Source organism: Hyperolius riggenbachi, chromosome 1, assembly GCF_040937935.1.
Source record: "Hyperolius riggenbachi isolate aHypRig1 chromosome 1, aHypRig1.pri, whole genome shotgun sequence".
Lineage (NCBI taxonomy): Eukaryota > Metazoa > Chordata > Amphibia > Anura > Hyperoliidae > Hyperolius > Hyperolius riggenbachi.
The window spans coordinates 606,539,783-606,565,416 of NC_090646.1; the positions used below are offsets into that span (position 1 = coordinate 606,539,783).

The 25,634-nt window shown below is 44.1% G+C and overlaps 1 protein-coding gene across 2 annotated transcripts in view; it reads left to right on the forward strand.

Moving 5' to 3' along the window:
* Window positions 1-25,634, forward strand: part of SHISAL2B (shisa like 2B) — a 124,452-nt gene that overhangs the window by 12,839 nt on the left and 85,979 nt on the right. The window contains exon 2 of one of the 2 annotated variants that reach the window (XM_068271782.1): window positions 1,291-1,673. In XM_068271782.1, the coding sequence (XP_068127883.1) occupies window positions 1,480-1,673 (194 nt within the window). In that variant the 5' untranslated portion in view covers window positions 1,291-1,479. The remainder of the gene's footprint in view (window positions 1-1,290; window positions 1,674-25,634) is intronic. The other variant, XM_068271781.1, reaches the window with a different exon arrangement.

Consider the following 25,634-nt stretch of genomic DNA (forward strand, 5'->3'; position numbering starts at 1 on the left):
TTGCTTGTTTGCCATCTCCACCTGGATGTCTGACAGATTTTTGAAACTCAACCTGAAGGAGACTGAACTCATGAATTTCCCCCTCATTCATCCAATCCTCTCCTTGACACCTCCATTATTTTCAATAACACTTCCATCCGCCAACACTTTCACTCAAACTCACTGGGTGTCACTCTCGACTCAGCTCTCTCCTTCATTCCCAACATCATAAAAATCTACAGGTTATGTCACTTCCATCTCCACAACATTGGCAAAATTTGCCTATACCTAACCCATCACACCGCCAAACTCCTGGTTCATTCTCTGGTCATCTCCACTCGGGACTACTGCAACGCCCTCCTTTCAGGACTTCTTGAGACCAGACTCCGACCCCTGCATGCTGCCAGGCTCATTCACTCCTCCTGTCGCTCCACTTCAGCTGCCCCACTTCTCATATCCCTTCACTTGCTCCCTGGGCCCCTCAGAATTAATATTAAACTGCTCTGCCTGGCATACCAATCCATTTTTTGTAGCTCCTCTTCATATATCTCAGCTCCAGGACTTCTCCAGAGTACTACTCTATGAAACTCCCTCCCTTCCCACTTCATAGCTCCAATCCCCTCCCTTAGGCTAACACCCCATCCCTAATGTGTCCCTCTCCCAGCCTCTTAGATTGTAAGCCCTCCTCCCTGTGTTCTCTTCTCCACCACTATGTGGACTCAGTGACTCAGCCTCTATATTTATCCCTACCTTGCAATCTGAGCACCATTATTTATTATTGCATCACTATTTTGTGTACCATTGTTTAACTCTGTAATGTACCTGTACAGAGCTGCATAATATGTTAGCAATGTATAAAGTTACTGCTTATTTTTAAACACAATGCATTTTTTCTGATGTGTTTCTTTGGCTCCTGGCTATAGTTACACCCCTGGCCACTGTGTAAAGGGAGATGTAAGTAAAGTAAGTAGCTGTTAATCATTATCACTAGTCAAAGCACATATGGAGGTGATCATAACCACTACAGCACCAATTAGGAGCTAATGCAATAGTGGGAGGAGGGTCCCATATGGCCCCTTTATGTCCCCTAGTGAAGTCACAACCTTCCCTGTTGCTATGCCACTGACTACAGAAATCTGTAAATTGCTAAAAATGTGTCATGAATTCTGGAGGTATATCAAGTGCACGTTAATTATCTACATTTTCTTGTTCTTGAAGGGGGTATCTATTCTCTGTATATAAAAGGCGCAAACTTTAAATACAGCTGTTGTTCTCAGAAAGCCACAGCTGAATATTTGTATTACCCGCTAGGACATCTAACTTACAGCAGATGGCGCCAACAAGCTACTTTCTAAGGTGAACTCACAGAGTCCCTGTCCTTTATAGCATGCATGGAACTATATAAAGCTGTAATAACAGCAAGGACGGTGGTGGAACCAGAGAGAGAAAGGGGAACGGGGATCTCTATCCAACAGAGAGCTGGAAGTATCCAACCCCAGGATGACAAAGAGCCTGCCTGAGACTTGTGCCAGCTACTACACCTCCAACAACACCTTCATCAGTAGTTTTGGGTGCCCAAGAAAAGAGGACAATGTAGACCTCATATACTGCTGTGGATTCGTTGACTTAAAATATTGCTGCAATGAGCCAGGGAATTATTTTCCATACAAACACGATTACATGTTGTCTCTCAGGTAAGATATATTTTTTTAAACTTTTGTATTTTTACCTTTGTTGTACCTGTCCAAATGTGAGTTCATTTTCACACTAACTTCATATTATAAAACCATTTGCCATCTAGCAATACTGTAATTAAAAAAACATATCTTCACTTAAAGTGGACCTGAACTCTTACACAGGACAGAAGGAAAACAGAGAAATGCACTCTGTATGTATTTAGAGAGTTTAGCCTGTCGAACACCCTGCCCCCTCATCTGCGACTCATCACTATTGTAATTTGATCTCTCAGCTGTGTCAGCTCAGGAATTTCCTTTGCCAGGGCAGAGCTGCTAATTTGTAAACACAGGATGTTAACCCTATATCTGCTTCCTTGAAAGCAGGACGTAGACACACTGCAGATTTATTATAGGATGTGTATCAGCCGTAACAAAGAAATGTTTTGCTTAGGTTATTATGTTGTTGCATATCTTTTAGAGCAGAGAGGAGGTACTGAGTTCAGGTCCACTTTGAGGTATAGCTCTTGATTCCTGTCATCTCTGACATTATAGGCTTCCGCAGGGAAATCATTCCCATTCCAAGTTTTTAAATCTACAGGAGTAGTTCACACGTGGGCACAAAGCATACAAACATTGACCCTTTAACTTCATCATAAAAAGGTAATCTTGTATCTAAAAATAGGATATTTATCTTAAAGCTGTGAACTGATCTGATGATAAAAAAAAAAATCAAACAAAAAACAAACAAACCTCTCACCGTTTGTGTGTAGAGATGTGTAAATGAACCATGATTGCGAAAGATGGAGGCTGGGAGCACACTAAGCAGTGCAGAAAAACGTGCGTTTTGTGCACTGTGCATTTTTTTATTTTTTTTTGCTGTATTTTTGGTGCGTTTTTGTATGCGTTTGCAATTGCATTTCATGTTTGCATTTTTATTCATTTCCATAATCAATGAAGTTAAATACAGTAACATATTAAAACGCATGAAAAACGCATTCCTCTGCGTCTCCATTAAGATACATTATGTGCGTTTTACATGCGTTTTTGAAAATTATGCAGCAAGTTGTGCATTTTCAAAAACATACAATGTACACCGCACATATAATGCCCATAGACCTTTATTAGCGGTTTTCTGCAACGCTAGCGCGTCTGCCTAGGGTGTTCCTAGCCATTCAGAAACCATCCAAAGCTGTTGTTTTCCGAGCAGTTTCTTCAGTACTGTCCAATCTGATTGGCTAAGATATTGCAAGGAGAAATGTTTGTACTTTATAATCAAAGCATGAAGAGACTAATAGATCCATTAGCTGCAAGCCGTATTATGCATGTAATGAAAACATAATGTCACATAAGAACTGCTGTCAAGGTAGCATAAGGGGGCTTTATTACGTGGGAAACAATTTAAGGGGTGACTTTCAAGCAAATAAAGTCCATTTTATACAGATTACGGTAGATGGGCTGCACTAGGCTGTAAGAAGGGGCTGTACTGGACCCCAGTGGATCCCTGTTAGTGGCTGCCTGGATGCATGTGAAGCCTCACCATTACACTGAGGGCTCGTTTCCACTATCGCGAATCCGCATGCGTCCAACGCATGAGGATTCGCACATGTAATGCAAGTGGATGGGCCTGTTTCCACTGTAGCATTGTTGAGGTGCGTTTTTTTCAGCGGTGAAAAAATGCACAAAAGAGCCGCAGAATTCGCCTGCGAGTGGAATGCATGCGAATCGCATGCAATGTATTTAATAGGGAAATCGCATGCGGTTTCCCCATGCGTTTTTGCCGCGATTTCGCATGCGAATTCGCATAGGTACGAATGTAAATTCACACAGGCAGTGACATGGTTAAAATCGCATATACCCTCACCTATGCGAATTCGCATGCGAATTTGCGGCAAAAAATGCATGGGGAATCACATCCGCATGCGATTTCATCAGTGGTGGAATCCAGGCGATTCTGCACCGCAATAGTGGAAACGAGCCCTGAGGCATCGTCAGTGAGATGCCTATACAGTATTTCTGAGTAGATGCAGAATTATGTAAATTTATTTATGCAGCTTGAAAATGAACCAATCAAATTTGCTGATTTGGGATGCATACATTTGCATACAAAATTAGCACACTCCTGCAACTCAGAGTTATTTCCATCTCACCTACCATATCTTTAGGCTTCTTGCACACCAAGACGTTGTGTTAGGTGCCACGTTAAGGTCGCATAACGTGCACCTAACACAACGTATGGTGCTGCAAGAGCCGACGGTAGAGTGAGCCGCGTTAGGCGGCTCGATTCCTATAATGTCTCCCAGAGTGGCGCTGATTGGCCAGCGGGACCACGTGATGCGGAGCGAGACACTCCGCATCACGTGGTCCCGCCGGCCAATCAGCTGCCGCCAGTGCAGTGAATATTAAGTAGCCATGTGCGCGGCTACTGTAGCTGGCTCTCCCCGCCTCCTCTCCGCCCCCCACTGCGCATGTGCAAACAGTCTAACGCGGCTATAGCCGCTCCAACGCCGTAGCATGCTGCACTTTGCACCGAACGTGCAGCATTACATGTAACGCAACGTAGGCTGTGTGAACAGCCCACTTGTGTTACATTGCTGTGCGTTGGGGGAGCGTTACAGGCGCACTAACGTGCGCCTGTAACGTCTTGGTGTGTAAGCAGCCTTAAGCTACGTACACACATACGAACGACAAATGAACTTTTAATTGACGAAAGAACGACTGAAGTAAAGTTAACAAGTGTGTTAGTGTGTAACGATCTGATCGTTAGAACGAACGTTACATCACGTAAAGCAACTATTGCGCTTGCGCATAAAAATCAAAAGGTCCATGGAGAAATAGCGAAATGCACATGTCAAGCCTAGTAAGTACGACCGGTTTCCAACGATGTACTTCTTTTGCAAACGATCGTTATTAGAAAAAAACCACCAAGCTAGATTGTTCGTTTTTAACGATCTAGCTCATCCGTCGTTAGACTTAATGGTCGTTGGCTGCTTTTTTTTTAAACGATCGTCATTTGAAATGATCGGGGAACGATAGTTTCAAATGTGTGTACGCACCTTAAGTCCTTACTTGACCTCTTCATTCCACACCAATGGTCCAGTTTGAGAAGGGGGTGTGTGATGAGGGTAAGAGGGTGAATGACTACAGTGAGGTCCCATTTGATTTTGCCAGTGCTGCCTGTGCTGTCAGAGGAATGTCTCTATAATGCGCACTTCAGGTTCAGTTTCAAGAGAACTGGTGTGAAATTGTCCTGTATTTTGTTGTTGTTTTTTAAATGGACCCTTATTTGATCTGCATACTTCCCTATCCTATTACCCTTTCTCCAAGTAGATATTTTCAAACCTTATCAATTAAATTCATTTAAAGCCCCCACCAACTCCAAGGAAGAGATTACTCAAAATGAGTTTGTAATTACTTTTTTCTTTTTACTTACTTTATAGTACTTTTTCACTTGCTAACTACCGCAAAACTACTTTTGAGATAAAATTAAAAAAATAGCTCCATGGGGAAAACTCAGGAGAAACTTTAATAGGATATGACCTCTGGTGGTTAGAAGTGTATTTTTTTTTCCAGTAAACAGTTCAGGTCTCTGATTGGTGATTCCACAGAAGCACAGAAGGTAGTGTAGTGCCTAAGCATCCCCTGTCTTCATGGCATTGTACTAACTTTCCAGGGAAAGAGGAGGTGGAGGTGCTTTTGCTGGCTAAGGGTGCATACACAGTTACACACATCAGACTATAGTCTTTGGAAAATGAAAGATCACAGACCAATGTTACCCCCTTCCACGTAGTATGAGAGCCATACCTACACAGTCTATTCTATGGAGCTGAACTCTCCATCAGACAGAAATCTTTGCAAGATGCTGCACACAAAGATGCTGTAGACATTCAAAAGATCAGTATCTGCAAAAGATCTGTTCCTGCAAAAGATCCGTTCCTGCAAATTGCATTCATAGTCTATGAGATCTGCAGATCATAATACACACCTTGTTTAACAGACATTCATCTGCAGATCAAATCCACCAGGATGGATTTTCAGATCTGCAGATGATTGTCTGATCTGCAGATGAATGCAGTTAAACAAAGTGTGTATGATGATCTGCAGATCTCATAGACTATGCAATTTGCAGGAACGGTTCTTTGGCAGGAACAGATCTTTTGCAGATACTGATCTGTTGCATGTGTGCAGCATCTGTGTGTGCAGCATCTTGCAAAGATTTTATCTGATGGGGAGTTCAGCTCAATAGAATAGACTGTGAAGGTATGGCTCTCATACTACATGGAAGGGGGTAAAATTGCTCTGTGATCTTTCATTTTCCAAAGACTATGGTCTGGTGTGTGTATGTATGTGGCCTTAAGACTCTACAACTAGTGATGATCGTAATCAGCTAATTACAATTATGCAAATTTTCACATACATTTTCGCAATTTCGCCTATACGTAATTACGATTTGTACATTTAATTGATTTCGTATAGTCATTCGTAATTTTGCATAAAAGTTCGTGTAATTTTCGCGTAATTTCATGCCGACTTTGGAAGTGAATAGCAATGCCCCCATACATGCTACTGACACCAACATTTCTACATATGTTAAAGAGACTCTGTAACAACATTTTGAGCCTTATTTCTTCTATCCTATAAGTTCCTATACCTGTTCTAATGTGCTCTGTCTTACTGCAGCCTTTCCTAGTTGCACTGTCTCTGTAATAAATCTTATCTTCTTTCCTCTGTCGGCTCTGTCGGGCTCAGGCTGGAATGTGTGGAATGTGCAGCACTGCTTGTCATTGGCAGAAGCTTTACACACCCTCTCCAAGCTCTGCATGAGTCACACAGTAAGCTGTTCTCAGAGTGGTTAGACGCCATGACTTTTGTTTGTAAACACTGCCTAAAACTGGCAACTACAAGCCAGGATTGCAGCAGGGAGTGGCAGAAACAGCACAGAGGGGCCCAGGAGAACATAATGAATAGAATGGTATGCTTTTTATTGTAAGAATTTTAGAGTACAGATTCTCTTTAAGGACTAGAAAATAGAATTTTCCAAAAAGACCTTGTAGTTTTTGAGAACATTAAACTCAGAAAAATGACAATTTAAAAATCATTCTTCTTTGCATTTTTAAAATCGATTTTCCCCACAAACTACAAGGTCTTTTTGGAAAAATTATTTCTTTTACTTGTACCCACTATTCCCCTTAACATATGTAGCGATTTTGGTGTCAATAGCACGTATGGGGGCTTTGCTATTAACCCCTAAAGACGGCACAAAATTATGTGAAATTACGCAAAAAAATGACACGAAATTATGAAATATTACTATAACATACGAAATTAATTACGATTTTCCCTGAAATTTTGCATTACGATTACAATGCGAAATTGCGGATTTCCAAATTTCGGCCCACCACTGTCTACAACCGTTGTTCCTGTTATAGCCTGATGAAGCGAGCATAGACCCGGGAAACATGTTGCATTTTTGGAGTTATGAATAAAGTGATTTTTTTTCCTGCCGTTAATTGACTGTTCAGAGTCTATTTTGGGGAGCCAGGTCCACCACTACCTCCCTTCTTAAACGGTTTTTCAATATTTTACTCTATGTTGGTGCCTCTGTTTAAATACTAATTTAGCATTTCCAGGGATAAAATTGGCATTGAAGACACATCTGCTTTCTGTTTTATCACTGATATCTCTTTTCAAGCTCAATCTTGGTAGAATAGCTTATCTGTACTCAGAAGTAAAGCCGTGGGATAAGCAAGTAGTCAATGAGAAGCTTCTAACAAAACGTGAGCCATTACAGAGCTCATACATATCCATTATGTTAATTCATTTTAAAGGGAACCTGAAGTGAGAGGAATACAGAGGCTACCATCTTCATTCCCTTATAAACCATGCCAGTTGCCTGGCTGTCATGCTGAATGAACTTTAGGTTTTAGTTGTTTTTGAGTTACAGGTGTACATATAAAGGGGAATGAAGACATTAGGGTGCTGGGTAATACCAATAGTAGAATATCTGTAATTTTACTGATATTCTACTATCGCCTTCCATAACCTTACTTTCACACCAAACTACCTCTACCTACACTTAACACTAACCTACCCCTACCTATGCCTAACAATAACCTCATCGTACCTATGCCTAACAATAACCTCATCGTACCTATGCCTAACAATAACCTCATCGTACCTATGCTTAACACTAACTTCATCGTACCTATGCCTAACAATAACCTCATCGTACCAATGCCTAACAATAACCTCATCGTACCAATGCCTAACAATAGCCTCATCGTACCTATGCCTAACAATAACCTCATCGTACCAATGCCTAACAATAACCTCATCGTACCAATGCCTAACAATAACCTCATCGTACCAATGCCTAACAATAACCTCATCGTACCAATGCCTAACAATAACCTCATCGTACCTATGCCTAACAATAACCTCATCGTACCTATGCCTAACAATAACCTCATCGTACCTATGCCTAACACTAACTTTATCGTACCAATGCCTAACAATAACCTCATCGTACCTATGCCTAACAATAACCTCATCGTACCTATGCCTAACAATAACCTCCCTCACCTATGCCTAACACTAACCTCGCCTACCTGGCGATGAAATCTGTGTGCCTTCTGCCTCTATTTAAAGCCACAGCCAGTCAGCCACTATCTCCGCTATTGGAGTTCGGGTACATGTACCTCAACCCTGTGTGCCGCAACTAGCTCCCCTCCGGCAAAAGCAGAGTCCAGGCTATATTATTGCTGAGCTTCGACGCCCAAATTGGCCAGTATGTGCCACCATAGCCACAATTTATATTATGGGCTATGGCCACACCCAAGTTTCCAGGCATGATATGTGCCCAAATCGCCCACTTCAGAGTCACACACCTGCAACAAGCATGCAGCCAGTGGAGACAGACCACAGTCCAAGCATCTGATCTGCATGCTCATTCTGGTCCCGTGACTTCAATATTAGAGGCAGGGGATCTGCACAGAAGTCAGGCATTTGGTATTGTTTATAAGGGACTGAAGATAGCAGCCTTCGTATTCCTCTCATTTTAGGTTCCCTTTAAGGAAGATAAACAAGAAGAAAGTAACAAGGGCTTGCTACTTAAAGGATACCCGAAGTGACATGTGACATGATGAGATAGACATGTGTATGTACAGTGCCTAGCACACAAATAACTATGCTGTGTTCCTTTTTTCTTTCTCTATCTGAAAGAGTTAAATATCAGGTATGTAAGACTCAGTCCTGACTCAGACAGAAGTGACTACAGCGTGACCCTCACTGATAAAAAATTCCAACTATAAAACACTTATCTAGCAGAAAATGGCTTTTGAGAGCAAGAAAGAGATAAAAAGGGGAATTTCTTATCAGTGAGGATAACTTCCCTTCCTGTCCGAGTCAGCCACTTACATACCTGAAATTTAACTCTTTCAGACAGAGAGGCCTAGTGCACACCGAGCGGTTTTGGTAGCGTTTTTAGAACCGCTTGCGGATGTGGAAACGCTTGGGTACTGTATTTCAATGGGCTGGTGCACACCAGAGCGGTAAGCGTTTTGCAGAAACGCATACTCCCGGGAAGCAGCATTTTTTGGAATTCGGAGGCGTTTCTGCCTCCAATGTTAAGTATAGGAAAAACGCTTGCTAAAACGCCAGATCAGAGCGGTTTTCCAGGCGTTTTTGTTACAGTAGCTGTTCAGTAACAGCTTTACTGTAACAATATCTGTAATCTGCTACACAAAAAACCGCTACACAAAACCGCAAAACGCTTAATAATAATAATAAAAACCGATTCAAAAACCGCTAGCGTTTTGCGGATCTGCTAGTGGTTTTTGGTGTGAACTAGGCCAGAAAGAAAAAAAAGGAACACAGCATAGTTATTTGTGCGCAAGGCACTGTACATACCATGTCTATCTCATCATGTCACATGTCACTTCGGGTATCCTTTGAGCTGTTATTTCGGTGACGGTAAGTTTGGGCGCCCACTACTGGCGGAAGCTTGGGTGCCCCATAGGCCCCTTTGAAATACCGGCAGGAAAATTACATGCATATGAGAAGTGGACAAATCGAGTTGCGCCATTCACTCTAATGTAAAATATCAGCTATTCGGCACAAAACTGGACGATTTGGGCGCCAGGAGCTGCGCCCATCAAACTGAAATTTTTTTCGTTTTCAGAATTATTGGTTTGAAAAATGTCGTTATGAAATTTGTTTTGACAATTATCATTTTGTAAATTATCATTTTAACTTTTCAACATTTTGATATTCTACATTTTTACATTCGTTTAGAGAATAATAATTTCGTTAATTATCGTCTTGAAATGTAATTCTACTTTTTTATCATTTTTAAGTTTGTTTTGAGAATTATAATTACATTCATTATAATTTCATTAATTATCGTATGCAGTGGAAAAAATGGGGTTTTAAGGTTGGGCGTTAGGAAGAGAGGCTTTAGGGTTAGGCACCACCAGGGAGGTCTTGAGTTAGGCACCACCAGGGGGGTCTTGAGTTAGGCACCAGCAGGGGGGTCTTAGGGTTAGGCACCACCAGGGGGGACTTGAGTTAGGCACCAGCGGGAAGGAGGGTCTTAGGGTTAGGCACCACCAGGGGGGTCTTGAGTTAGGCACCAGCGGGAAGGGGGGTCTTAGGGTTAGTCACCACCAGGGGGATCTTGAGTTAGGCATCACTGCGGGGGGGGGGGGGTTGTCTTATGGTTAGGTTAGGCACTCCGGGGGGGGGTTAGGGTTAGGCATTGGTCATATTTTTTGGCTAAATGTAAGACATACACAGGATTACACCTGAAATACTAAAATATATGGCTTTGGAATACATGAAATCATTAAAAATCATTTTAGAAACAATTGCTTATTGTTTCTAAAATGACCCTTATTAGGTAGTCAGTGCGCCCTTTTTTCACAGCGCCTCTATTTCATGCACACCTATGGGGCCAGACTGCGATTTGTGCATGTGCCTGCAGCTATACCTCCATAGCCATCTTTAGTGATGACAACAGAATAATAAGTTGTTGGTTACTATTGTTATTGCACTTTCCACATGGCTATCACGCAGCAACCGTAGGCTACTATAAATATATTTCACACATTGCTTTATCCAAGGTACTGAAGCAGCTCCTGGTGGATGCCCCTCCTACATATGGCAGTTATATTCCCAAGGACACGCTCACAATGAAGGATGACTTTTTAGCTTTATGCAAAAAGCATTACATATCTATAGAATATATTCTATAAATATAGAAGTGGCCCTACAGCGACATGCCTTCTGATTACTACTCCAATGGAACACGGGGTCAGGAAGCCAACGTTATCATCACAAGCAGGTGCTGCAACTCAGCAAATGAAACTGACTCAAATGAAACATTCTCAAAAAATTCAACAGCAAAATAGCAGATAGCAAGGTTTTTCCTCCTCTGGCTCAAAGGCTATTTTTTTTACAGTCAAAATGAAGCAAGATGTCTTTACAATTCACACTTCATTTGTCCCAATGCAGCAGCTAACAGCATGATTAAATCACATTCTGAAGGGAAGTATGAAGGTTCTGACCGTAGGACATTTTTCTCTTCCTCTCATAGCAAACAATCAGTATTATCCTTAACCCTTTAGCTGCCAATTCATTTAGAGGCTTGCAAGTGTTCCAGGCCAATTTATCTTTTTTGTTGTTTATTATTTGTTACATTTCCTTTGCTTCTAATTAGTTTAGCTGTAATGTGTATTTATGGAAACCTGTCACTAGGGGGCAGTGTGAGGCAATAACAGAGACCCTCTGCTTTAAGTTTATATATTTTCTGCTAGCATCAAGAGATCAAAGCATTCCAAGAATTTACAGCACAATGAGTTCTGTCGACTGAAGTCAAAAGCAGTGCACTTATCTCAAATGAGATTACTCTATTGAAGCTGCTAATTGAAGTGGGTAGTAACATCCAAAAATGAAAAAATTGCCCAAAAAATAGTTAGTGCCTCAAATATATACTGTATGTAAACCCCTTTTTTCTAAAATAGGTCCCTAAATGTATCCCATTTTTTTTCTTTTTACCTGGTCTGGGTGCCTTTACCTAACTTGCAGGAACTGTGCAGTGCCAGCGGGATTGTGGGAAGTTTTTTTTTCTTAGCTGTGGTATCAAGCTTATCTAAGCAAGCAAATAACAGAAAGCTTCCAACAGAAAAGTAAAGGACGCTATAGGTGGCCATACACTGGTCGATTTGCCATCAGATTCGACCAACAGATAGATCTCTCTCTGATCGAATCTGATCAGAGAGGGATCGTATGGCTGCCTTTACTGCAGCCTTTACTCACAGATTGTGAATAGATTTCAGCAGGAAACCGATCACGATCTGTGGTGGTGCTGCCGCTGCCTTGAGTTTACTACATGTATCCTCACACCCCAAACCTCCACATCATTAAACTATTTTCTTTGTATGATCGGCCATCGATCACCTTATTTTTGGGTTTTTACTAGTCCATTGTAATTGTCCATGCTTCGCTTTAGTGATGAGGGGAATTAGTTATAAAGGAAATAAATAATGAATATTAGTTCAGAGTTGACATAGAACTTTTTCCTGTACTCTTGATGGCTCTTTGTGAGAAGCCAGGTGTTGCTGGAATAGGTGACAGCTGGTTGAATAGTGAATTTGTATATAGCCTTCTTCCTTTTTTTCCTAAAAACAAAAAAAAACACCTTTATTTACAGAACTTATATGTACTTTCCTCACCTGACTTGGATACTTTAAAGGGAAGGTCCAAGCAAAAAAAAAAAATGAGTTTCACTTACCTGGGGCTTCTACCAGCCCCATGTAGCCATCCTGTGCCCTCGTAGTCACTCACTGCTGCTCCAGTCCCCCACTGGCAGCTTTCTGACCTCGGAGGTCAGGGCCGCATTGCATACATTTTTACGCATTCCAGCTAGTGCAGGAACAAAAATGTATGCGTTGCACCACTAACGCGTAAAAATGTATATGTTAATGTTCCTGCACTAGCGGGAATGCGTAAAAATGTACGCAATGCGGCCCTGACCTCCGAGGTCAGAAAGCTGCCAGCGGGGGACTGGAGCAGCAGTGAGTGACTATGAGGGCACAGGATGGCTACATGGGGCTGGTAGAAGCCCCAGGTAAGTTAAACTCATTTTTTTTTTTTTGCTTGGACCTTCCCTTTAACGGCTTGTGTCCCTGGCTGTCTCAATGCAATCGCCTGCCTCATGTCCTCCCATTTTCTAAAACTCAATATGGACAAGACTGTAATGGTAATATTCCCAACCCACAATTCAATGCTCCTGCCTGACATCACTATTTCTGTTGATAGCACTTCTATAACACCTGTCCTCCAGGTTCGCTGCCTAGGCAAATACTGGACTCAGGTCTCTCATTCAAACCACACATGGACAAACTATCCTCCTTGTCGCCTCCTCCTAAAAAACATCTCCCACAACTGCCATTTTCTCACACAGGACACTACCAGTCTACCAAACTTCTGTTGCATGCCCTGATTATGTCATGACTAGACTATTGGAACTCTCTCCTCTGCGGCCTCCCCGACAACCGTTTAGCTCCGCTACAATCCATCATAAACTCTGTTGCACGACTCATCCACCTCTCCTCCCGCTTCTCCAGCCCTACTCCACTCTGCCAGTCTCTTCACTGGCTGCCAGTTGAACAAAGGATACACGCAATCTCTGCTCTACTGAAAATATTCTCCCGTCTTCTCTGCTCACGTCTTATCACTACCACTAAAGGGGCGCATACACTTACCAATTTTCCCACCGATATACAGCCAATTCGATCACTGTGATCGAATCGGCTGTGAAATAGTCGCACAAACGCTGACCGAACGATCGAGTTATGTCGGAAATCGATAGTTCTCGACGATTCCCGTCGTTCCGTCTGTGCGGAAGATTTCCATCGATCGCCGGCGGGTCAGGAGTGCGTCGATATCGGCATTCGAATGCCTGACGACCGACGGTAGCGTCAATACATTACCTGCTCCGGCTGGCGCGAGTCCCCGCTGTCACCGCTGCTCCTTCTCCGCTGGGTTCCGGCTGGCTACTTCCTGGCCCGTCAGGAAGTTTAATCAGTAGAGTGCCCTCTACTGTGTAAACTTCCCTGGATAGGAAGTACAGTGAAGCTGGAGAAGAAGACAGCGGAGACCGGGGGGACTCGCGCTGACCGGTCGGATCAGGTCATGTATGCAGGGGGCGTTGGCATGCGGGGGGGGGGGGGTAGGCAGCAGCAGCTCCACAGATGGTGGATCGATTTCCTGCAGCCATACAATCCCTCTCTGATCAGATTCGATCAGAGAGGGATCTATCTGTTGGTCGAATCTGATGGCAAATCAACCAGTGTATGGCCACCTTTTCGTTTCCGACAGATCCGGTCTGATTTTGTTAGTTTTTCTGATCTATTTTCTTATAGAAGTGAATGGAAATCGATAAGAAAAACAATTGGAAAATCGATCGGACAGCAAATCTGCTGAAAAAACTCATTGGGCTAACTGTTAGCACGGCCGTTTTCGCGCTAATTTTTTTCATTGCGCGCGATCGAGAAACGATTACGTTATCAGGATATCATTTTCGCGTGAAAATTTGCATGCGCGCGCAATGCGAAAATTCGCGCGAAAACGGCTGTGGTAACAGTTAGCACTCTTTTGTGAATCAAGCCCATTGTGTATTCCCAGCATAAGGTCTTTTGGCCAGGGCTCTCTTCGCCCTTTTATTTCACAATGCTGTGTAATATGTGCAGGGCTGGGCCGAGGCAGAGGCAAGAGAGGCTCCAGCCTCAGGGCGCAGTGTAGGAGGGAGCACACAACTCACTCAGCTATCATTCCCCTATTGTGTTTGAAGCAGAGAGAAATAAGAAAAGGGGATACATGGCAGTGACTGCAAGCCAGATAACTAGAGATTAAGGTGTTGGGGGCCCTGGGGCGCCTCTTAGTCTCATAGCAATCAGTGTGTGATGGCTGGGGTGGGAGGGATGGAGGGGCGCACTTTGGTGTCTCAGCCTTGGGTGCTGGAGGACCTTGTCCCGGCTCTGAATATGTGTGTGCATATCTTCCACCTCTGTGTAAAAATATGTATTTGATTTGCTTACTGCATAAGCTGTAATCCACCATTGTCTTGTTTCGTTAACTGTTGTAATGTTTATGTTGTATTGTTATACCCTGTATGCTGTTGTACAGCGCCATGGAAGATGCGGGCGCTATATAAATCAATAATAATAATAATCCTTGTATTTCTTTGCTAACCACATTTAGCTTGTAGATAATAGATCCCAGGCATTTGAAGCTTCCACTCTTGCATATTCTTCATTATTACCAATTGGGGGTTCTTGTAGTTTGTTACTGTGATATGCCATTGCCATCTAACATTAATACATAACCCAGCTTGACAGAAAGCTTCACCAGTTGATGAAGGCTTTTAGCCAGTGCTTATTTCCCTTTGTACAGCAGTGACAATTCTCATTTTTATTCTTTGACAAATCATTTGGAACGATACAGTTTTCTCCTTTAAGATGCCTGGAAATCATCCCTTCCAGCACGCAGCAGAACGATTTCTACAGGCTGTAAAGCATGTTTCCCATTCGTCTGTCATTTTTATAGTTACGATTACTTAATCGTTGTGGTTATGGGTGACTCTTCGCAAGCTAATGTATCTTCATTTTGTGGAAAGAAATGAAATGTAATTGGTCCATTGAGAGTGCGAACGCTTTCTAGGCAGAAAGAAGTAGAACACTTCACAGCAAGTGGCTGGAAGATGCATAACAAGCCAACCAAACCACTCGTCAACAATCAGAGACACTCATGTACCGCATAGGTGACTTCATACACACATCAGCCGCTAATAAAGGTGCGGGGTAATAGAGGCAAGATGAAACATGACTTAAAGGATCTAGAGAAGCATGGAAAGTGTGTCTCTGTAGTTGCTGGGAAACTATAACAACCAGCATTCGCGCTAGCTACTGCCCCCCCCCCCCCCCCCATGGTGGCCATGGTGGGTACTTACCTCGGGAGAAGGAAGCCCCTGGATCCAAATGAGGCTTCCCCCTCCTCCTGTATTGCCCCGACTCAGCGCTGTCTCCCCCCCCCCCCCCCCCCCCCCGGAAATCAGCCGACCTGCAGCGCATGGTGATATTTACCTTGGGGATCTGGCACAGTACCATCTTCCCCCTCGGGCTCTGGTGGAAATAGCTGAGCCTGATTGGGTCCACTCTACTGCACAGGCACGAGACGTCTGCACCTGCACAATAAAGCATACCCAATCGGGCTCAGTTATTTTCGTTGGAGCCCGAGGGGGAAGATGGTACTGCGCCTGTGCTGGATTGCAAAGGTAAATGTTGATGTTTGCTGCAGTCCGGGGGTCCCAGCGCTGGATCCGTGCTGCACAGGAGGAAGGGGAAGCGTGATTAGGATCCAGAGGCTTACCCTTCCCAAGGTAAGTACCCCACAGGGGTTATTTTTAAAACAGATTCTCTTTAATGCTTTTCTGCTCTCTGTAGAGAGTGCAGTGTTAAAGGGACTCTTAACCTCCTTGCCGGTTATCCCGAACTCAGCTCGGGGTAACCTGCGTAGGAGGATTTCTCAGGCCCCGCTGGGCCGATTTTCAAATTTTTTTTTCCTGCACGCAGCTAGCACTTTGCTAGCTGCGTGCAGTTTCCGATCGCCGCCGCTCGCCGCCGATCCGCCGCGCCAACCCCCCCCCCCTCCAGACCCCTTGCGCAGCCTGGCCAATCAGTGCCAGGCAGCGATGAGGGGTGGATCGGGATTCCCTCTGATGTCCCAACGTCCATGACGTCGGTGACGTCATCCTGCCCAGTCGCCATGGCGACCGGGGAAGTCCAGCAGGAAATCCCGTTCTGAACGGGATTTTCTGCTTACTCTAATCGCCGAAGGCAATCAGAGTGGATAGGGGGATGCCGCTTGTCAGCGGCTATCATGTAGCGACCCCTGGGCTCGCTACATGATTTAAAACATTTTTTTTTTAAAATTGCTCCGCTGCCCCCTTTGCCGCCAGAATTGGAACGGAAAGGGGGTTAAAGGATACCCGAGATGACGTGACATGATGAGATAGACATGTGTCTGTACTGTGCCTAACACACAAATAACTATGCTGTGTTCCTTTTCATCTTTCTCTGCCTGAAAGAGTTAAACATCAGGTATGTAAGTGGCAGTTCCTGTCTGAGTCAGGACTGGGTCAGACTACAGTGTGACCCTCACTGATAAGAAATTACAACTATAAAACACTTTCCTAGCAGAAAATGGCTTCTGAGAGCTGGAAAGAGATAAAAAGGGTCAATAGTTCATAGATTTTAGCTCTTGCATACTTCAATGAATGTGTCATTGAGCAAAAACAATAATACAGTAAAAACTTAAAAAACAGATTTAAATATAAAATATAACTGTGGAATGTCTTAAAAGTATAGATACTATTGTTTATTTCATTCGTTTATTTTCACCTCGGGTGTCCTTTAAGCCAAATAGAAAAAAGATTTTAACTTACCTGGGGCTTCTTCCAGTCACCTGGACTCCTACTGTGCCCATGACATCCTCCTGATCCCCTCCAGGCAGCAGCCGTGACCCCCGCAAAGTTGGGCTGTCGCCGCTTGTCAGCAGCCTAGCTTTGCGGGGGTCGCCACCTCTGCCTGGAGGTGATCAGGAGGACTTAAAGGGAACCTTAACTGAAAGGGATTTGAATGTTTCCTTTCAAACAATACCAGTTGCTGGTCAGACCAACTGATCTCTTTGGCTGCAGTAGTGGCTGAATCACACCCTGAAACTAGCATGCAGCTAATCCAGTCTGACTTCAGTCAGAGCACCTGATCTGCATACTTGTTGAGGGGGCGGTGGCTAAAATTATTAGAGACACAGAATCAGGAGGAGAGTCAGGCAACTGGTGTTATTGAAAAAAGGAAAAATCCATACCTTTGTCAATTTAGGTTCCCCTTTAAGAGTCTCTTTAACCCCCTTGGCGGTATGAAAAATACCGCCAGGGGGCAGCGCAGCAGTTTTTTTTTAATTATTTTTTTTTTAAATCATGTAGCGAGCCGAGGGCTCGCTACATGATAGCCGCTGCATAGCGGCATCCCCCCAGCCCCGCCGATCGCCTCCGGCGATAGGCGATCAGGAAATCCCGTTCAAAGAACGGGATTTCCTGGAGGGCTTCCCCCGTCGCCATGGCGACGGGGCGGAATGACGTCACCGACGTCAGCGACGTCGGGACGTCATTGGGAGACCCGATCCACCCCTCGGCGCTGCCTGGCACTGATTGGCCAGGCAGCGCTCGGGGTCTGGGGGGGGGGGCGCGCGCCGCACCGGATAGCGGCGATCGGGCGTGCGGCGGCGGCGATCGGGGTGCTGGCGCAGCTAGCAAAGTGCTAGCTGCGTCCAGCAAAAAAAAAATGAAGTAAATCGGCCCAGCAGGGCCTGAGCGGCACCCTCCGGCGGCTTACCCCGTGTCACACACGGGGTTACCGCCAAGGAGGTTAAAGGACCCCTGCCCTGAAAAATTGAAAAATACAAAATACATGTTTACACATACAGTGCATATAGGAGATATTTGTTCCATTTTTTTTCCTTTTTGAGAATGAGGTTAGTATTCATAGTTTTCATTGTCCCAAATTGACTGTACTGAGCAATTGCACATTACTGTGATCACCTAACAACAAACAGCAACAACAATTACTGTTGCTGGTGCTGCTGCTGCTACTACTACTTTTACTACTACGGCTAATACTCAGTGGCACACCTCCCATAAAGCTGCAGGTGCTCACAGCAACAGGTGCAGCCATGGCTAAGAGTGCCGCTGTGGTAGTTCAGCCACTGTGTTCTTCCACCTGGGAACTTTTCTCATAGTTTGGGCAACATTTGGGGAAATAGCAGCAGGCAGTGCATGGGACTGTACTACTTCCTGCACTAGATGTAGCACCCCTCCCCCTTCCTGTCCCATGGGAAATTTGTCTCCTTGCTCTCTACACACAGCCTGCAGTGAGTGAATGTGCAGAGCAGCAGGGTGAGTGAAGAGAATTATTGCTGTGCTGCAGCTGGGACATTAGCAGGAAGAGGTGGCAGGATGTGTTTAGTGCTTCAGAAGTTGCCTGTCATTAGTAGCCATGTGCACCGGCTGCTGTAATACCAGAGTGCCCTGGACTATTGATTATTTATCTTGATCAGAGTGATTAATCAATAATCAGGGCAGTCTGCTGTTGTGGATGCTAGTGACATTTTCTTCAGCACTGTATAGAGTACAGAGTTTAATAACAGTTAGCACCGTCCACATCCTGATGACTCCTTTTCCCCCCAAAATTTGCAGCGACAACCTGTCAACCCTTCCATTAAAAAAAAGTTGTTTTGGGGGGTGTCTGTAAATGATCAGCACCGGGTGTCAAATTCCTTAGGTACACCACTGCTATTACTCTTTCAGACTGGAGCTTTTTGTTGCACAACCTACAAAAACAGGATCGCAATGGATGTTCACAAAAATTCATTATTAGCAGTAAAGATGTCACCACCAGTGATACATTTCAGAATGTAAATCAGGGAGAGGAAAGCTTTTACAATGGGCAAACACTGACTAAATCATTTATAAATGAATATTGTAAAAAAAGAAAAAAATAAGCAATTTTATTTATTAAAGGAAACCTGAAACAATGTAAAAAAGAAAAATTATACATACCTGGATACCCTCCAGGCTGATCGCTCCCTCACTTTCCTCTGCTGCCTGGATCCTCCGCTATGGGTCCCGGTAATTTAGCGGATCAGAGCGTAGTGTGCATGTGTGCGCTCCATCGCGCTCCCGTCACCAGGAGTGCGCAGACGCAGAACACTCACAGCCAAGGGAGCGCGAAGGGGGAGTCAGACTGCGCCTGCTCAAAATGGTTCCAACTGGCTCACTCACAGGGACCCATAGCAGAGGATCGAGACAGCGGAGAAAACAGAGACCAGCCAGGAGGGAGCTGATGGAAGCCCCAGTTATGTGTAAATTTTCTATTTTATGTAATCTCAGGACAGGTACACTTTAAGTTTTATTAATTGAAGTTCCTCTTTAACTGAAAGTGTGCACAAGGCATTACAGCCGGGAAAATGAGTTTACAAATTAGCAAATAACTAGCAAGCAATGATGGCTTCTGTATTTTTCTTAACCTCTCTGGCGGTGCATTTCTGTCTGGATTTATGGGTCTAAAAGCGGTACATTACTGCTTCTAGCTCCTGAGACGGAGCCCGAGCTCCGGGGGGGTTAAAGAGGAACTTTAACCCAGGAAGGAACTCTGTTAAAATCAGTAGCTGAGACCTCCTATCTCATGAGAAATATTTACCTTTTCTCAAATAGATTATCAGGGACATATGTATGGCTGATATTGTGGTGAAACCCCTGCCACAGTGTGATGTCAGGACCATGGTGCTGACCCTTTGCTGTCTGTGAACCACTTTGCATTGTGGGAAGTACTGGCTTTTTCCAACTGCCAAGCAAGCAGTATCTCCCTCTGTGCAGGGGCGTAACAATAGACCCTGCAAGAGATGCAGCCGCAGGGGGGCCCAGAAGCTGCAGAGGGCCCTGTGGGGGGAGAAGTTAATTTTCCCTATCCTGAGAGACTGACAACTAATGGCACAGAGAGAAAAAAACTTTCTGCTCTCTGCACAATTGTTCTAATTGACTGCATCTGCTCAGCTACTGATAAGGAATCATACAAAGTTTTGCAGACAACGATTTGTAGACAGTCCCTATTTAGTGTTCAGCAGGGTCTTGTGTACAGCGCTTCTCTACCCCCAGCCTTTCTACCCCTTCCCAAATGCTGTGTACTGTAGTGATGCTTGAGGAGTCTGGGCACCGAGAGGAGAATCTCTCTGCACAATTGTTCTAATGACTGCAGCTGCTCAGCCACTGATAAGGAATCATACAAAGTTTTGTAGACAGTCGCTATTCAGTGTGCAGCAGGCTCTTGTGTACAGCGCTCAGCCACCAACCTCTCTACCCTTCCCCAAGTGCTGTGTGCTGTAGTGATGCTGGAGGAGTCTGCAGAGCCAGTTCTGCTCCATGAGAGATAGACAGAGTGAGTGTAATAATCTGAGGCTGGGAGCACACTTGTCTGTCGGTTTTCTATATGAGTTTTCTGCACACCATGTGTGTCTGTATGTGTGAACACATGCACATTTTATCACAGAAGCTAATATAATTGGTAGAGAAAAAACGCTCTGAAGTAGCGTTTTTCAGAGCGGTTTGCGTTTTTCCTATACTTTACATTGAGTTCCTATACTTTACATTTTGGATCGCTCCAAAAACCGCTCGGTGTGCACTAGGCCTAAGTCATCTATAAATGAATATTGTAAACAATAAGCAATTTTATTCATTTACTCACTTTCACTACAGTTCCTCTTTAACTCAGTGTTGCTATGCAGAAAACTTGTACTTGCAGTGACACCTTTCTCCAGAATCCCAAGGAGTGTTCAGAACTCTGATTGTCGCAGATTAAAACCTTATCAAGCTATTTCCTGTATAGAAGGTTTAAAGTTCTACCACCCACTGTGACACCTTTACTAATTAACAAAACTTAAACTGCTTAGCTTCTGAAAGAGTGAGATCAAAAGAGGCTGGAAAACGTAATGTCTAATTAGAGACAAGTGATTTCTCTTCTTTATTCATAGGACAATCGCAAATCCAGCCATGTTTCATTGATCGGTGTACACAGAACACCAATGTCAGAGTCACTCTTACTGCTACAAATAAGTTTGACAGTTGACAAATAATGAGATCTGTCTGAGTAAATGCTGCTAAATCATTGCACCGCTAACCTGCTGGACTACAAACTAATTGCATGGAATCAGTATACCGAGCGCAAGAGTGAAATGTGAGCGAAGGAAGACAGAGAGATGGTGGCATAGGATTAATCACTTGCATAATACCAACATCACAGCAGCGCTTGCTTTCTGGAAGGGTCACCCTCTAAGGTGGCACCTCCGTGGATATTTGCTTAAAGCAGACCTGAACTCAAAACTTACTCTCTGCTCTAAAAGATAAGCAACAGCATAATAACCTTTAAAGAAAAAAACATTTCCTAGTTACAGCTAATAAAGCGTCTACTGAGATTCTGCAGAGTGGATACTTTCTGGTTTTCTGGGAGCACAGAAAGGGTTAACCTCCTGTATTTAAATATTAGCTCCGTATTCTGCAAAGCCGACAGAGCTGACAGCTCAAATTACATTTGTGATTACTTGCTGAGAAGGGAGAATTAGACAGGCTGTCCTCTTTATAACACATACAGAGTGGATTTCTCTGTGTTTTCCTTGTCTTCTCTGCAAGAATTCAGGTCTAGTTTATCTAAAGTCAGCCAACATTAAAGGAATACTTAAGCCAAAAAAAAAAAAATATTTACTCACCTGGGGCATCCCTCAGCCCCCTGAAGCTGGATGATGCCCCCGCAGCCCCGCTCCGATCGTCCTGTCCCCGCCGGCGGCTACTTCCGGGTTTGGAGACAGCCGCCGACAGGCTGGGAACACGGCTGATTCTCCGCGTTCCCAGCCGCTATATCACCCTCTATGCTGCTATAGCGTATAACATATACGCTATAGCAGCATAGAGGGTGATATAGCGGCTGGGAACGCGGAGAATCCGCCGCGTTCCCAGCCTGTCGCCGAACCTGGAAGTAGCCGCCGGCGGGGACAGGACGATCGGAGCGGGGCTGCGAGGGCACCATACAGCTTCAGGGGGCTGAGGGATGCCCCGGGTGAGTAAATATCATTTTTTTGGGGGGGCTTAAGTATTCCTTTAAGGTGGCCATACAATTATAGATTTGCAGCATTTTTCGACCATCAGATAGATTTCTGTCAGATGCCTGTCAGGTCGAATCTGACAGGAATCTATCTGATGTGTGCCACACACTAGGAACAGATTTCCAATAGATTTCAGTATGAAATCTATTGGAAATCAATCTAAATGCATTATTGGACCATTAGATCCAATGCAACTCTATGGGCCATCGATCTGCTACCAGCAGCAGATTGAAATAGATCTTCCATCCTGTCAGATAGATCAAATCCATTAAGGCCTCTTTCACAGTGGGACGTTAAAGTCGCACGTTATAAAAAATTATAATGCAGACAGCAATACAAAGTCTGTGCGACAGTCACAGTGCACATGTTGCGTTGTGGGTAACGTGTAGCAATACTTAGAAAGTGCTGCATGCTGTGCGTTTGCTGCGTTATGAGTGTTGCACATGCTCAGTAATGTTTTGTTTTTTAAAAAAAAATGTAACGAATGTGCCGTTTTCGTTCCATCAGTATTTGACGAAAACGGCACACCAAGAGACACATAACGCAGTGCAAAATAACGTCCAATTTCATAGCCTACATGCGCTGCGTTAGGGGCACGTTGTGCAACTTTAACGTCGCATCAAACGCAATGTCCCACTGGGAAAGAGGCCTAAATCGATCAAAATCGACCACAAATCGATCGATAGATTTGAAAGAATCAATTTCTGATCGATTCTATAGAATCATTCGACCGATGGCTGAAATCGACCAGTGTATGGGCCCCTTTAGATAAATCAAATCGATCGAAATCGGCCGCAAATTGATCAATCGTTTTGATAGGATCGATCGATCGATGGCTGAAATCGACCATTGTATGAGCCCCTTTATTGTACCTGTTTGTGTCTGTGTGTGTGTGCCAGGGACATGACTATATATTGCTGGAGAGATAAGGCTCATTTATAGCAGGGACTATCTATCTATGTGAAAGCTAAACTGATAGAAAGCAGCACTATATTTAGCAGAAAGCAGTATGGCGTCCTACAGATTAAACTGAATATTACATCTCTATGCACTGCTGTGACGTGGCTGTGATTTTAACAATGACGTTACAATAATTACCTTATGACAGAATGCACAAGGCTTTTCTAACCTGTTGATGAAGTTGGAGCTTCTGACCCCTGAAAGAGGCAGAGCTGGAGAGGGAAGCAAGTCTGAGGAGATGGTCTTTGTGGTTCACCAACACCGAGTTCTATTCATGATCACCTGAGCACCGGTCTCAGAGAGGAGACAAAATCCTGCTACTGTTCAAAATGGCAGCGCTGACAACAGAAATCTGAGCCATACATGCACACTGTCTATCAGGGATGTCTATGGTCATTTTGGTGCAGCATTTGTGTTCCCTCACCCCAGACCCCCTCCCCCCAGATTGCACCTTGCTGGCCAGAACCAAACCTTTTTTTTATACTTATAAGGAGCCTGTAGACACTTTCTTATTGAAAGTAGCAGTTGCATCTGCCTGGTTTGTCTATGCCTAAAAACAGCCCATTGAGTCTTTCACTTTCCCAGACTCTCTCTCTCTCTGAAACTGCTACAGTATATATAATGTCACATAAAACACTCACACAGTAGAGAAGGAAAGGGGGGGTTTAAAATAAGATTTATTCTTACACAGCAATAGCAACAATATGTCTCTCTGTCAGCGAGGAACTTATACTGGCAGTGAGGGAGGACAGCTACTGCTGTGCCCTGACAGAGTGATCACTGTGTTTAATTATGATAATGCTCACCGGGTCGGGAGCCAATTAACAAGGCTTTTGAGTTTTTCGACTTGTGCGATTTTAAGCACTCCGAGCAGAACAAGAAATTAAAGTTAACCGTGGATCAAGAATAGTGGTTTCCTGCTGTGACAGTAATTTTACTAGGCACAGATGCAAAGTGTTTTATCAGATCCAGCACAGACTCTCTAGTAAGGCTTAAAAAAAATATACAAAAGTATACAGTACTTTATCCTTGGCGACAATGTATGCAGTATTTTGTTGGACTCAGGTTTATTGTTAAAACAGTAAATGTATAGCTACTGTGATAAATGTGTGGCTAGAATTGTCTGTAATGCTGGGCATACATGGCGTCGAGGGGAGGATTATCAATCGAGCCTAATGGCTCGATTGATAATATCCGACGTGTCCGATCACCGTGGGGATCGATTCCGCGCTCGATCCCCGCAGGCGGACAATATTGGCGAATCCAGCGGGTGATAAGAAGCGCCGGCGGGGACGAGCGGGCAGTGCAGTTTCTAGGTTAAATTTCTCCCAGGGCGAGTGTCAAAAAATAAGCCCCCCCCCCCCTCAGCTTCACCCCCCTTTCCAGGGCTTATTTCTATCGAACACGCTGAATCCAGCGCAGGAGCATTGGACGCAGCCAGCGCCACCATAGGCCATAATAGGAATTACAGCTATAGCGGCGATCAGTGAGTAATGTCGGCGCCGTCGACGAAGCTGAAGTTACTTTTAAAACACAATAATTCGGCTTCCAGCAATTGCTGGAAGCCGAATTATTTAATTTCCCACCATCCATGGCGGCCTGGAGGGTGAATAGTATTTAACACGGCCGGGACTTGTGCAGGAGCAGAATCAGCCATACATCGGCTGTATCCTGCGCCCAAGTCTCCCGCGCCATTATCTTTCGCCATCTCTAGGCCATAGGAGTATATAGAGCAGATTCATTATTGATAACGCGCTGCAAAAGTTAAATATTCTTACTTGTGCTAGTGAAGTAGCGTAACTTAATTATCATAGTAGCGGCCATGCTAGTGAAGTATCGCGTAGTGATACGTTACTATTGCACAGCACTTACAACGATCGGTCGTTGCTAAGGTATGTACACTACGCTGACATAAGCATGCCCGAGGGATAAATAGGTCACGCAACTTCACTAGCGCACGTAAGAACATTTAACTCACGCGTTAACAATAATGACTCTGCCCCTATATGTGCCAATATAAAACATTTAACCCATGTTAATCAATTGGCTGAGTGCCTGGTTTGAACCCCAGCCAGGACACTATCAGCATGGAGTTTGTATGTTCTCTCCGTATCAGTGTGGGTTTAAAAACATACAGATAAGTTAATTGTCTTTCCTCTAAAAATTGGCCCTAGACTACGATACATACACTACACAATACATACATAGACATATGACTGTGGTAGCGATTAGATTGTGAGCTCCTCCGAGGGACAG